Source organism: Podarcis melisellensis, assembly GCF_964234715.1.
Source record: "Podarcis melisellensis genome assembly, chromosome: 11".
Lineage (NCBI taxonomy): Eukaryota > Metazoa > Chordata > Lepidosauria > Squamata > Lacertidae > Podarcis > Podarcis melisellensis.
Genome location: NC_138543.1, coordinates 31570242 through 31584339, shown reverse-complemented (window position 1 = coordinate 31584339; position 14098 = coordinate 31570242). Strand labels below are relative to the sequence as shown.

Genomic DNA, 14098 nt, shown 5'->3' with positions numbered 1-14098 from the left:
GCCCCAAACAGCAAACCACTTTGAGGTGGTTGTTTTTTAAAAAAAATCAAGCTGTATATAAAGTTTATGAAATAAATCATCTATATATAGTGAAAATGTAAAAGGATTAGAAGGGAGAACTTTAATTGGGTAGGTAACATTATCTGCGATTATCTCGCAGGCTTTTGAACAAGCATCCTGAGGACATGTGTTAGATTAAAAGATAAGTGCATCTTTTTTACAATGGTTTCTGGGTCTTAATATGTAGTTTTATTCTGTCAGTTTGCTTCATTGTTTTAATAGCATCTTTAAAATAAAAAATGCTTGCATTGTATTATAGATTTTTCAATGGACTATAAACCAAACCAAGCACAGGATTCAGTGGAATAAACAAACAAATATCTTTCACTACATAAAAATATGAGTTTCATTTACTGCATTTTTCGCCCCATAGGACGCACTTTTTCCCTTCCAAAAATTAAGGGGAAATGTGTGTGCGTCCTATGGGGCGAATGCAGGCTTTCGCTGAAGCCTGGAGAGCGAGAGGCATCGGTGCACCGACCCCTCTCGTTCTCCAGGCTTCAGGAAGCTATCTGCAAGCCTTGCAAGCCCGGCAGGAGTTCCCGTGGGCTCACAAGGCTTGCGGGCAGCAGCCTGCAGCCCTGGTGAGTGTCCGCAAGCCTTGTGCGCCCAGCGGGAGGTCCTGCTGGGCGCACGAGGCTTAGGGCGGCAGCTGCCGCCCGAAGCACACAAAGCCCTCCGGAGGGTGCCCCGTGCTTCGGGCAGGTGTGCGCAAGGCTTGGGGCGGCAGGCACGGCTGGGGGGGGATAATTTTTTTTATTCATTTCCCCCCCCCAAAAAAACCCGAGGTGCGTCCTATAGGACGAAAAATACGGTAATTCCACATCAAAGCCATATTTGAATAGCTACTATTGACTTCTAGAATATCTGGACTTGAGTTGCCTGTCTCTGTTGGTAATTTTGAGAGGCAGCCTGTTCAGTTTCCTAAATGTAAGTCCCAAAATGTCTTCAGGGAAACAATCTACACCTCAGTTACATGTGACATTGAGAAAAGTGGGTAACTAACCTCTGCTATGCTTATGACTTCTCACCTAACACTCTCATTTATTGAACATTTATTTCATTTCTTTCTCTCTCCCCTCAACTACATTTTGCAAAATAACACTTTTAGGATATGGACAGAAATCACAGAATCAGCAACGCAGACAATCCAATTACCTGATCCCTTACAGGGACAGGCAAATCCTTCTGGCTGAAGCCAGAGAGCAGATTGCTTCGGACATCAGAGAGTTTAACAGTCATTTCTCTCCCAAGATAGAGGATTAGTTGTAAGAAGGGAACACAGTGGCCATAATGTAGGAGGAAACTCACTTGGATGGGAGTGGACATCCAATCAGTGACAGAAGAGACAGAGCTTAATAACTAGAAGCACAAGGGAAAGAAATCCATTTAGTTCTATTTTAACATTTCCCCTTGCACTTTGAGATACTTAATTCCATTTGCTTCCTATCTTTCCATTTCAGCACCTCATTTGTCACTGAAAACCTAGAGCAATGCCTATGGTTCATTGCAACTAAGCAGTGGTATACACACAAATAATCACAAACCTATGCCACAGAAAAGTTTAGGGAATGCTGGTAGGGCCTCTGGCACTGCACCTTATGTTGGACTCCAACTTCAGGCCCAACTATCTTAGCCAATGGCCAAGAGTGAGAAAGAAGTGGTGTCCAAAAACTTCTGGTGGACCTGAGGTCTCTCTCCCATCCCTGGTTTGGGCTCTCTCTCAAGCTCCTACTAAAGTTAATTGGAAAATTTTTAGAGCATTTGAGTTCTTTGTAATCTTACCGGAGCAAAATGCAACCCTGTAAAGTGTTCCTCATACATGAAGCTGTCTTATACAGAGTCAGATCATTGGTACCAGTGTTCTAACTGACAATGGCTCTCCATGACCTCAGGGAGAAAACCTTCAGACAGCTCAATTTTAAATGCAAAGACAGAAAAAACATACTTTAAAGAGAGAAGTTTGAAAACAGCAGTGCCCAGGGCATCTTTTGTTTGACTCACTAGACAAAGACACTAACCAACTACCGGCATTCTCTCTATCAAGATATTCTGAGAGCTTTCTGGGTGTCTGTGTACAAAATTCTCTTAACAATAACGGGGTGACCACCATAAATGGGCTAGTCTTCATATCTCAAGGAAAGTAAGAGCAGCTAATTTCAGGTCACAAAGCTCAGCTACAATTTTTCTTCAATAAATACAGCTGGATCACAATTATGATTGATTTAGGGAGAAGGGGTTTAGATGCTGTTAGCATGTGTTTTTCATTCCTTGGAAAAATGCAGGCCTATTATTCCTATTCTTATTCTTATTTTGTGGGGGTGATGAGAGAAATATCTCCCCTGCCAGTATGCATGTGTCTATAGAGAGAGAATGACACAGATGGCTTCAGAGTGGGGAGAAAATGGAAAAGTGTCCATTCCTCAAGACAAGTAGTATTGCCTCCCTTCTTTTTATCAGTAATTGGGGGGGGGGGACAAAGCTTGCCTCCCAAAAAATACATTTTGCCTTTTTGTGCTACACCACACCTTTTCTTGCTGGTGCCACCATTTAGCATATCATCAAAGGTGCAACATCACAGTTAAAAATAAATATAAAATAAAATTATTTTAAAAATTAATTTAAAAATAAATTAAAATGGTAAATTATATATTTATGTTTGTTCCGTTTGAAGAAAGAAACAACAACAGAATTTTAAAAACACATGAAATTTTGTCTTAGCTAAATGCAAGGGAAAGGGAAAGGCAAAATCTAGAATGGGAGGAGAAACCAATTTAGACATATCTCCATTAACTGCGGGCTGAATGTATTGTTGCATCCATATGAACGGAAGTGACAAGAGGCACTTCTGAAACATTACTTGCATTTGGAAAGGAAAGATTAGTCACATTTTCTACACAATTTTTATAGAGGTGTTTTGCAATCACCTCTGGATAGGAACTAGAGGGCTAGGCTAATTGAAACTTCCTTATTCCTATGTTTTGCCTAATCCTGAAAACAAGTGATCAGGGCTGGAGGGTAATTGTAACAAAAACAAAACAATACAAGCAAACAATACAAAAACAGACGAAACCGCAGAGGAACAATTGGTAGAGAAATAAGGCAGCAGAAAAACAAAACACTAATTAATTTGTCTTCTTGACCTAAGTGAGATTTGTAGCCTTTAGAGGTGAGAGGCTTATGCACTAACTCGCTCTGCCACCTGGTACCCAGTGTTATTTTTATTACACTAGCCCAATTTCCTCTAAGCACCAATGTTCATTAAAGCCCCAGATATAGAAGTGCACTTCAGTTCTGTTTTATTAAAATATACAGAGCAGAACTTAGCGAGACAGCTCCAGGCACAGAAGAATAGAATATGCCATTTTAGAAGAAAGGAACAAAAAAGGAAATTGCAAATGTTAGGCAAGTTGATTTAGTGAACCTGGTGGGAATAGGAAATCTGAATGTAAAAAATTGTGCTCTGTCTATTGGAAAGTAACACAGGGTAAAATAACCTCTACCTTTTCAATATGCAGGGAATTTTATTGTTTATTTATTTATTTTTGCAAATTGCACAGGTGTTGTTTTGCCACTGCATTTGCCAATGAGGAAAGATATCACCTGGCTCCAAAACACCTTGGCCAGTGGAAGAAATTATGAGGCATTAAAGGGGAATAATGGGTGGTCACATAATCTCAGGATCATTCTTAAGTGTTTCTAATGTTTGGCTTTAACATGGATAGTAACACAACATCCTATCATTATTTCTTCTATGCTTAACTTCAAGAAATCTCTTGGTGCTGCTTCTTGTAAACATTAACTGATAATGCCATACCAAAATCGGCTCCATAATGTTAGAGGTTATAGGATTGCTAATAATGACGACGACAACAACATCCTGATATAGTTCATAAAGTAGTAGTAAAGCTCAAACCAGAAATGACAGTCAACCATTCCTCTTTCCTCTCTCTCCCCTTTTATTACAAAAAAATAAATTTATTTCACATGTGCTTGCTGTTTGTTTGTCAGGGACCCAAACTCTTCCCGATGTCTTCAAAATGTGCCATTGTTTGTTTGTTTGTTTTGGCATTTCAGTGATGTCATTGTCTTTTTCATTTCTGTAGTTTTTAACATTCATAGTTTGTCATCTGTCTATTGTGTCTGATAGGTTTATAAATTGCTTAGGGACTCTCTTGGCATTAAGCAGTATATAAATGTATGAAAAATAAATGTCTCCTTTTATTAGCCAATCTCGTTTGGGAATGCCTTCCCATTAAAATGTTTTAGTAAACATAAAAAGTTACTTCTAAGAAAGACAGAAGGCCAAGTTCTGTAAAAAGTTGGGAGCAGCCACCTTACTAAGCTTATATAATAAATTGTCCCTCTGCTTGTTCAGATTATTTATTGATTTAGAGTATCTTAATCTTAAATGCGTCTGCTGAGCTCAATGTTACATATACACAGGTAAGCTTGCATGGGAGTGCAGTGGTACTAGGCGATGATAAGGTATGGATGTGGACTTGGTGGGTGGGTGGGAAATCCTATGATGAAGGAACTTCCATTTCCTAAGCCCCATGGATTGTTCCAGTCAAGGTGGAAGTCATTTGAGGGGTGGCGTTTTAGGGTTTTTGTTGTCTCTGCACCCCCATTTCCCCTAACACTGATGTCAATGGATGACGAAATCACTACCAAAAGTGGCTCGCTACACTAGCTTCCCAGCAGGACAGTCACTGTTGCTTACCAGGATTTGGAGGGGCAAGGCAGCAGGGAAGTTAGTAAAGTCAATCCAGTGCTCCTGCCAGTGTGTTTGCACTGCATCAACCTCCTCACTGCCTTGCCCCTCTCCCTCTTGGTAAACAACAAACATCCACAGGGAAGCAAGCATAGCAGCTCTGCCCTACTCAGTGAGCCATTTCTGATTACTACACCAACTCCAGGGCTGGTATACTTTTCCATCTGTTGGTGGTGATGCTGGAGAAAATATATATAGATATTATATACATAAAGGTTGAAATGTGTGTGAGAAGGGCTGAGCAAGTGAAGGCTAGAACCATGAGAGAAGGAGGGAACAACATGTGTGCAGGAGCTATTGCTATAACTGTTAAGGACAAAGGAAGGAGGGAAAGATAAGAAAGTTGTAGTGCCTTGTGATTAAACCAATAGACGCTAGTAGAAGGAAGTCGTGTGATATGTGGACATAATTGTTCCTTTGCTTCCCTTTGTTTGTAAGTGTATAAATGCTTGTGCTTTGGTCTTATTTGGTGTGTCACCTGTCCACTACGTAGTCATTGAGGTTGTGCCACACTGACCTTGAAATGCCTAAATTAGCATCCTGTTTGACTGACAACTGGAGTCTAGATCTTATTGGCCAGCCAATCTGAACCCACCAGGTATTCGGTATTGAACACCAATATTTCTCCAACAGTGGAGAGGTGGTGGGGCAACAAAGGACATCTATGACCTTCTGAAATCTGCCTTGGCATGCTACCTTTCAAGCCCTACAGCTGGTGATACATCTGCACCTATAGAAGTTTCTGTGGGTGCGCTGAGGTCTTTGGGGGGTGCTAGTGGAGCTCCCCATTGCCAGTGGAGTGGCTTTTCCTAAATCCCCTTAGCTGGCATTGGGCCAACTTTATGATTGTGGCCTTAATATTTAAACTATTGTTTCGATTTTGTTCCTCAGTTTGAGAATTTTAAGCTGAGAAGTGAGTTGTAGATTTTATTTTTAAAAAATAAAGCATGGCCCGGAAAATAAAGTATACAAAAGTTGATCATCCCTGGCTTGTGATATGCAAGTGGCTCTTATAAACCAATGGATGTTATACTAATTAAAATCTGCAAAGATGTTGGCTATCAATAAGTATTTAGTCTATGGCTCTGATTCACACACTTGAGGGAAGCAATCAAGAATTTTGGCGTTCACGTCTGACTTTGGAGCAGCCTTTTACATCCATTACAAATTCTATTTTTCAAAATGCCATTTTCATTCAACAATTAAACTATTTCATTCTCCAAGCAATTATTATAGAAAGAGATTATCTGCTCTGTGGAAGCTGCAAAGGTTTTAAATGTCAATGCAATCTGGCAAATAAGTATCAAAACTACTATAGAAAAACATTCCAACCTCTAACTTTCAAAACAATAACATCTGGCCATATCTTAAAGCAAAAAAGAAATAGTAGTGATAAACATTTTCTAAAAATCCATATATCTAAAATTATTCATGTCATTCTGCGGTATAAATTAACATTTTCCTAAAAATGGTCGCAATTTATGCAGAGCATTAGAAACCGTGCAGTAATTGCTTTGCAAAGAAAACATACAAATAGGATTTGATTACTAATTTAATGTTATATTCATATAGTAACATTTCAACAAGACGTTTTAAAACATTGGTGCTAATGCCATGCCCAATGGATGCTTGCAAAGGATGTCCTTGAGAATCAACAGAAAAACATTTATGAATGCAATACAAAAACCACTGATTCTTTGCAACCTTCATTCATTTTGGTAAGCAGAACTTAGGGCTTGTTTATAGCTTACATTTCATGCCAATAATAAATGGAAACTCTTACTTGCGCCCCCCCCCTCCAGCATCTCCACAGATATCTGTGTGGAGCCAATCACAAATCCATAAAGTTGTACTCAAAGCAATTGAGGATGAGTGCATGATGGATAGCATTATAACCTGACAAATTAATATAAATGAAATGAGCTTTTGGGAGATATTCTGAGAAGTATAGTGAGGAAATATTATTGTCATAACAGAAAATGTGATATGCTGCAAATGCCTAGCTCAGTGTTGCTGAGTTAGTCCCCTTCCCTAGATGCAAATCGGGGGGGCTCTTCCAATTGACCAGGTGATGTTCGTCCTGATTTGGTTTTGCAAATTTTGCATGGAGGGTCTATGATGTCTGATGTTTACTGAACATTCATCCTGGTTTTTCCCCACTGAAATTATGCAACATCATGTCAAGCAATCACACACTTCCCAGTGCATTTTCCTATCACTATCCTTACTGCAAAACATTAACTTCTTAAGAAGTTAGTTTGTTGCACAAGAAAGCCAAATCCACCTTAATTATGCAATTTCCATTTGCTGGTATATGACTGAATCCCACCTGCAAAATAGTGACAGCCTGGAAGCAGCCAGGTCTTTACTTCTATGGTCACCAAATTGCTTCAGATAAACATTGCCCTTGGTAGTGGTAAGCAGCTACAAGCTGTCACTTAAAATTCCTCACGGAGCACAAGTACTCATCATGACATCACTCCAGGTCATTGTGGGAAAGTGGCCTCAACTCTTTAAATCTCCTGCAATGCCCCCAGAGCAATGCTGCATTAGGTGCTCTGGATAATAGTGAAAAAGTGGAAACAGTGTCATCTGAGGCAAGGGGTCCAGGGCAGATATTGGTGCCAGAGGTATTGGGTGCTGAGGCTGCCATTCCACAAACTGGAATGAACACCTGAACACACTAGTCACATGCAATGATAGGGATATCACTGAGGTTGTTGTTGTTGTTACTACTACTATTTCATTTAAAGAAATGGAGGAAGGGTGAAGGGGGCAGAATTAGATCCCAAAGAAGTAGTGAATAACTTATTCTCATTACTAGTGCTGGATGAAGTGAGGCATCAGTGTTGTGATTGTGTTATTTCTTTCAGCTGATTGATGATTCATGACCAAAAAAGTCCAAAGTGACTTGCCGGGTGGGGGGTGGGGTGGGGGAATCCAATGCTACTACTCATCACAACTACATATTTTAAAAGCAATGGAACAAAAATATTCATCCACACTAATCTATTAAAGACTAGGGAGTAGAATTCAACGCAGTGCTAAGGCAGTCATCCCGTCAGTGCAAGCATTGCTGCTTGCTAGATGGAAAGATCTCCCCCTTTCCTGCTCACCACCCCCATGCAGTTTTTTGAAGTTTCTCCCAACTCTTCAGAGCAGACTGGGGGGTGGGGCACTGGGGAGGAGAGGGGGAAAGCTTCATTGCACTAGCAGGAGTCCTTGTGCTGGCTTCTGTACCAGGTCAGTTGAATCCTGCCTAAAAATATGAAAATACCCTTTCCCCACTCTACACTTGGATGAACACAGAAATAGCCAAAAGCCACCCAAAGGCGTAACACTATTAGTGCCCAAATGCCTGGGAGAATAAAAACGTTTTTGCCTGACACTGAAAAGGCGACAAAGTTGGTGCTTGGCAAACATCCCAGAGTTGAATTCTGCAGACAAGGGACAGAAATATCATAGCAGCATTTATTTCATTTTATTGTTTGGTAGTGCATTTTATTTATTTCATTTTATTGTTGGGTAGTGCATTTTATTGATGAACTCATATGGGATGTGGAGAAATTCCCATGTGTAATGTTTCACAAGATTACACTTACACTTGCATTACCAAAAGTAATCCAATGTTTCTGGTAGTGGTTCAGGCACTCAACAGGCACAATTCAAATAGATACATTCCTTTTTATTGATGTTTGAAAATGTAAATAGCTCCATTAAATCTTTTCCCTAGACCAGAGTACTAAGTTTTACAACATCCGAGGGTGGCATATAACAATTGTGTGAATTTTATTCTAAATGGAATCTGCCTGGCCTTTTTATCAAGTTAAAAAACAACCATATTAAGAGAGTTCCCCTTCAAATCACATGCATGGTGTTTTCCACAGCTGCAAAATAAATCTGCTAACACAAAAGCTGTTCCAATGTCACGCAGCTTACATGTCCTATAGAGGAAACATTTCAGCACTTAAGTAATCAAATTGGTAACAAAGATGAAGCTTCTGGCAGATTTATCATCCTGCCGTATTAGTTCTGTGGTAGTAAGAAATGCCCTTATACTTTTGATGCCAGATGCTCTCATTGGGAGAGCAGCGGTTCATGGAAACAATCCCATTGTATATAATGGGATTACTCATGTGAGAAATTGCTTATGTAGCCTTATACTTATGAATGTGTTTACACCTTCCAAAATAAGAGCACAGATGAAAGAAGCATATTTCAGTGTTTCATTGCAATTGATGATCTGACAATTTGTATTCATTTCTTTTTAATATGATGGAATGAGCACCTGTGTTTGTTTTTCGGCTTATGCCGATGGTCTATTAAGAAATTGGTGATTAATATTAACATTCTGAAAGAGTATTTTGAAAATTAGTTGGATCCAGAGAGAAGCTTCTGGAAGCAGGTTTGCAGAAATTGGCTTCCCCTCCCTGGGAAGTCAAGTCAACATGATTCATACCCAATGGCATCTAGGTTTTTCTCTCTCTGGCCAGCATATGAAAGAGTATGCATCCAGCTACATTTTTTTCTTCCATCCAACTTGTAAATAGTTTATGTATCCAGCCTTGTTCTCACCAGTGAAACCACATTAACAGTGTCAGAGATCAAACCTATTGCATTCTTTTGGCGCCTGGTGCTATAAACTTATAGTAACCCAAGTCCAGGAAAAACCTATGGTAGAGGTCTACTGTACGGGTGCATCATGTGGTCAGATAAAATGATTCTGGTTCCTTCATACTGTAAGATTCTATTCAGTGCTCATATAAACACTATAGACTCTAAGTCACAAACACATTCATATTCCATTATGGTGGGTTTTCTTCCCAATGCACAGCCAGCATCAAGGCATCTGCATCCTACTGATGGATTTCACACACTATTACAACCCCGCCCCCCAGTCTTTAGCAGAGGTGAGAAGCTACTATACCAAACAGTCATGTACAAATTGTTATTTGTCTCCTTTTTGTCCAAGTTTGGAACTACTATTCCTCCCCCTGGACTGTGGTTTTCTCAGCACCCTCCATAATGACATGCAATCAGGAAAATAACTCTTCCATATCTACAAACATCACAAAAAGACAACACCCCATGGTGGCAAGTAATTATTGCACAGAGAGGCAACCTTCCACATATACAAAAAGGCAAGATCCTTAGTCAATCTGAGCTGGGATAAAATTCCTTCCTGACTATTGAGGTGTGGCAATTAGGGTTAAAGTTTGAATTAGAACTAATCCAGTTTCAGCCTAGTCTTATGTATGCTTGCTCAGATGTAAATTCAAGTGCATTCCATGAGACTGACTCCCAAGCAGGGAATATACTAGGATTGCAGCCTGAATTTCCTTATGAATAAAGCAGGTTTATGACTGAAGCAAATCACTTATTCCAGAATGGGTAAAATTGATTAAAATATATGTTTCTCACCTGCTGATGTTGGCTCTTCTTCATCTAGCACTGTGAATAGAAGAAAGAAAAGAGATTAAAATTATAAATACACTGAAGAAACTCAAAGAATCTGAATGCACAGGATCCTATTTACAAATATATTCTAACCTTTTAAATTTGTAATTAAAACAAAGGCGCAAGGTGTAAGTTTTATATAAATGCATGCATTCATTGAAAAACCATTTCCAATGCTATTTTAAGTATATTTTGAGGTACAGTCAGTAGCAGATGGTGGGGTGGGGTGGCAGAGCTCAGCTGGTTATTGGGTTACATCTGTCCAGGCTACACGCCTCTCTTCTCAGTCCACATGCCTCACCCTTCCTTCAAAATTTGCACTCCTCTGAATTTTGAAATGCAGTTCTGCAGCCAAGTAATGCTTGCAAAAATGAATCTACCTGGGCAAAGTGTGCAGAAATATATATTTATCTGTGACAATAACATACAAGATTTCTAGATTCAGGTAGGTAGCCGTGTTGGTCTGACACAGTCGAAATATATATAAAAATAAAAAAAAAATGTCCAGTAGCACCTTAGAGACCAACTAAGTTTGTTCTGGGTATTTCATTATATTAGGGGAAATTAGAGACTTCTGAATTCTGTGTTTCTGGAATGTACCTTAGTGTACAAGGGTAACAGCCCTATTCCCATTTATCCTTTGGCCTTTCTTGCCCCTAGAAGGTTGCCCATGAGTGAATGTGGACCTTGGGATGAAAAAGTTTTCTCACCCCCACTCTAAGGCAGTTTTGATGAACTGATGATGCATGTTTGTTCGCTGTCCAGCCTAGCATAAAACCCAACTACAATTAAGGAAGTCTGCCTCTGTTTCTTTCCGGCTTGGTTTTTGTGTGTTCTTCTCAAGGCTTTTAAAACACAACATTGCTAAGGCCAGACAACTTTCCTATACAATCTGAATTGCATTTGCTACATGTATATAATTCTTAGGCAGTTCAATTCACAGTTCTATATATTATTACACATGACAATTGTACTGGTCACTGGGGTTACTTCTAATTGCATGTCAGGGAAACATTCTTTCCTGGAAATATCAGAAAGAAACCATGAAGGCTGATGAAATTTTGTCTGGCCTGCTTTCAGGCTTCCAATCACTTTTGATCCAATTGTTTTCAAATGGTTGAGAGAGAAAGAGAGAAAACACCAGTGTGATTTGTGATTTGCTATTCAGACAGGCAGCTGAGTAACACACAGCATCCGCCAAACTGACCTCACACAATTCCACTGTCCAGATAGCATATGGCTGAGCTTTTATGTTATGGGAAGGCATAAGAATTCTGAAAATAAATAAGGATAATCAATAGTAGCTAGGCAACCAATGTTTAAAATAACTTAGACCCGAGCCAATGAATGACGGAAACAGAAAGGTAAATCAAAATTGTCTCCTTGCCCTCTTTTGCCCTTCCCTGTATAGGGAAGTTTTTAATATTCAATGTCTTACTGTGTTTTAGTGTGTTTGAAGTTGCCCAGGGTGGCTGGGGTAACCCAGTCAGATGGGTGACAATAATAAATTGTCGTTATTGTTATTATTCTAAAGTTTACTACTTCATCTCACTGATGGAATTGGTAGACTTGGCTGATGTTGGAAACCTCATGGACCCATATTTTCTCATTCTCTTTCTTCTTAGCTGAGAAAACTAAATCTAGTGTGTGTCCTGCCACACGTATTAGGTCAATAACATATTGGGACAGGCCCAAATTATTGTCATGGCAGCCCTGAAGTCCAAAATACCTGTCAGCCTCATCATGGATATTGATATTCCCTAGGACCAACACCCTGTGAGTTTTCAGCACCACATCTGAGACTATCTTTTTCAACTCTGGTAGGGAGACCACTGAGTTAGTAGTTCACTTGCAGGTCCACTACTTTCAGCTTTCAAAGGATGACTGTGTTTCAGTTTGCATATTATTTTAGAAAGTGGCGGTGCTAAGTGTGTGCAAAGATGTGAAGGTCACCTCTCAGACTTCATTCTGCCTTACAAGAATGTGTGACCATCCCTTCTGTTACAGAATATCTGTAGGAAGTCAAATGAATGGTACTTTGCAAGAAATTAAATTCACACAAAAGAGAGGAAGGAGAAAACGTCATAAGACTGTCAGGATCTTCCAAGATTTCCTAGCTGTATAGTTCATCTAAAGGTGTTTTTTATATATAAATAGCTTGCAAACTCCTGTGTCTTTTACATTAAAAACCAGTGGCCAGATACGGACCAAAAAACAACGCCTGTGCAGTTTTTAATTCAGTATACGAGAGCTGTGAAGTCAATTAGGGTCTCTAACACATCCATATCTTTATTAAGTGCCAGCAGACCATAAAGGAAACTTTAGAATATTAATGATTAAATACTTATTATTCTCATTGAATTTATTGCCCCATTATGTTAAATAATTTCATAAGAATTTTTCATTTGTACAATAAATAAATGTTCTGATGTGTGAGAGAAATGGGGATCAGCTTTTATTTAAAATCAATAGCACACACTATAGTAGTTTAATATATATATATTTGCATTATAAACTGACTAAAGCAAAAACCCAATATAGCTGCAGGTGGCAAATTGCCCTGTCTTATCTTGGAAGCATGCTTAAAATGATGTGCATTATTTTAATAGGGGTTTGAGAAGTAATTTTCATTAGTGGTTCACAGAAGTGCAATATTGACTAAAGGCATTCTCAGTATTTAGCTCTTCCATTAATACTTTGGAAGGAGATATAGCCATAATATAAGCAGATGAAGAACATATGTAACAAGCCCCATTCTGTGCCCAATAAGCTCTGTGGCCCATAGATTGCCCAGTATCTTCTCTGTGTGATGTGTTCATGGGAAAAAGCTGTCCCATGAGCCCTTGCTGTAGAGGTAACGGGAAAGCCTATATAAGGCTGCTTTCCCTGGATCTCACAGCCATTTTGCTTTGAGAGCTTTCCACCCACCCACCCTCAGGTTGGAGCCTTCACTGAGCAATTTTGGGTCATTGGTTGACAGGTCCAGAAAGGAATCCGCCTCCCCCAACCTGATTGGAACTTGGTTGGGTTTTTTCACATTTCCCTCAGTGAAATTATGGCTTTCCTTTGTATGAGGGCAGAAATGGCATTGGTCAAGATCAACATAGTACGCCCCCCCATAAGGGGCCTGAAGGGAGGATTGACCATGGCAAACCAAAGCATGGTTCTGGTATCTCCCTGGTCCGAATCTACACCCTGGTCCCCCAGTGAGACCTTGCTTGCTTGGTTTGTACCATGGCAAGGTTCAACACTGGCCAACTCCTGTGGTAGAGGTTTGGACTGATCCAAACCCAGTGGAATGATAAACTGATCCTGGGACTCAATGCCATGCCAATCCTTGCCCTGCCTGTTGCTGTCAATAAAGATTTGGCCATATTTTATCTCATCACCATTGTACAATCTGGTTTTTTTACTGCTCTCATGGGTCACATAATGCACCTGCCTGGGCAAAGCAAAAACCAGAATGTGAATTACTCATTCACAAATGCCATCCTTACAGAAATTCCAGGTTCTAACCTTAATCACTTCTCCAACAGTCAACATCGAGCTTCCCTAGAAAGGAAGCAAAGTGGATTGTGGAAGAGCCATAGCACATGCTTTGCATGGAAAATGTGTCATGTTCAAGCCCTGTAACTTCCAGGTAGAGCAAGGAAGAACTTCCTGTATGAATCAGGAGTTGAGAAAATAAGAACTATGGGGGGGGGGCAACCAAATTTTGTCCTTGCTCAGGGCATCATATTTTCAAAGTCCACCCCAGTCCCCAGCTATGAATAACTATATTCCCTGAAATTATTTAAATGCATGGTC

General features: G+C 39.8%; 1 protein-coding gene across 1 annotated transcript in view; it reads right to left on the bottom strand.

Annotated features, from left to right (window-relative positions):
* Positions 1-14098, bottom strand: part of EDIL3 (EGF like repeats and discoidin domains 3) — a 221698-nt gene that overhangs the window by 114096 nt on the left and 93504 nt on the right. The window contains exon 3 of the mRNA XM_081930173.1: positions 10256-10285. Within this exon, the coding sequence (XP_081786299.1) occupies positions 10256-10285 (30 nt within the window). The remainder of the gene's footprint in view (positions 1-10255; positions 10286-14098) is intronic.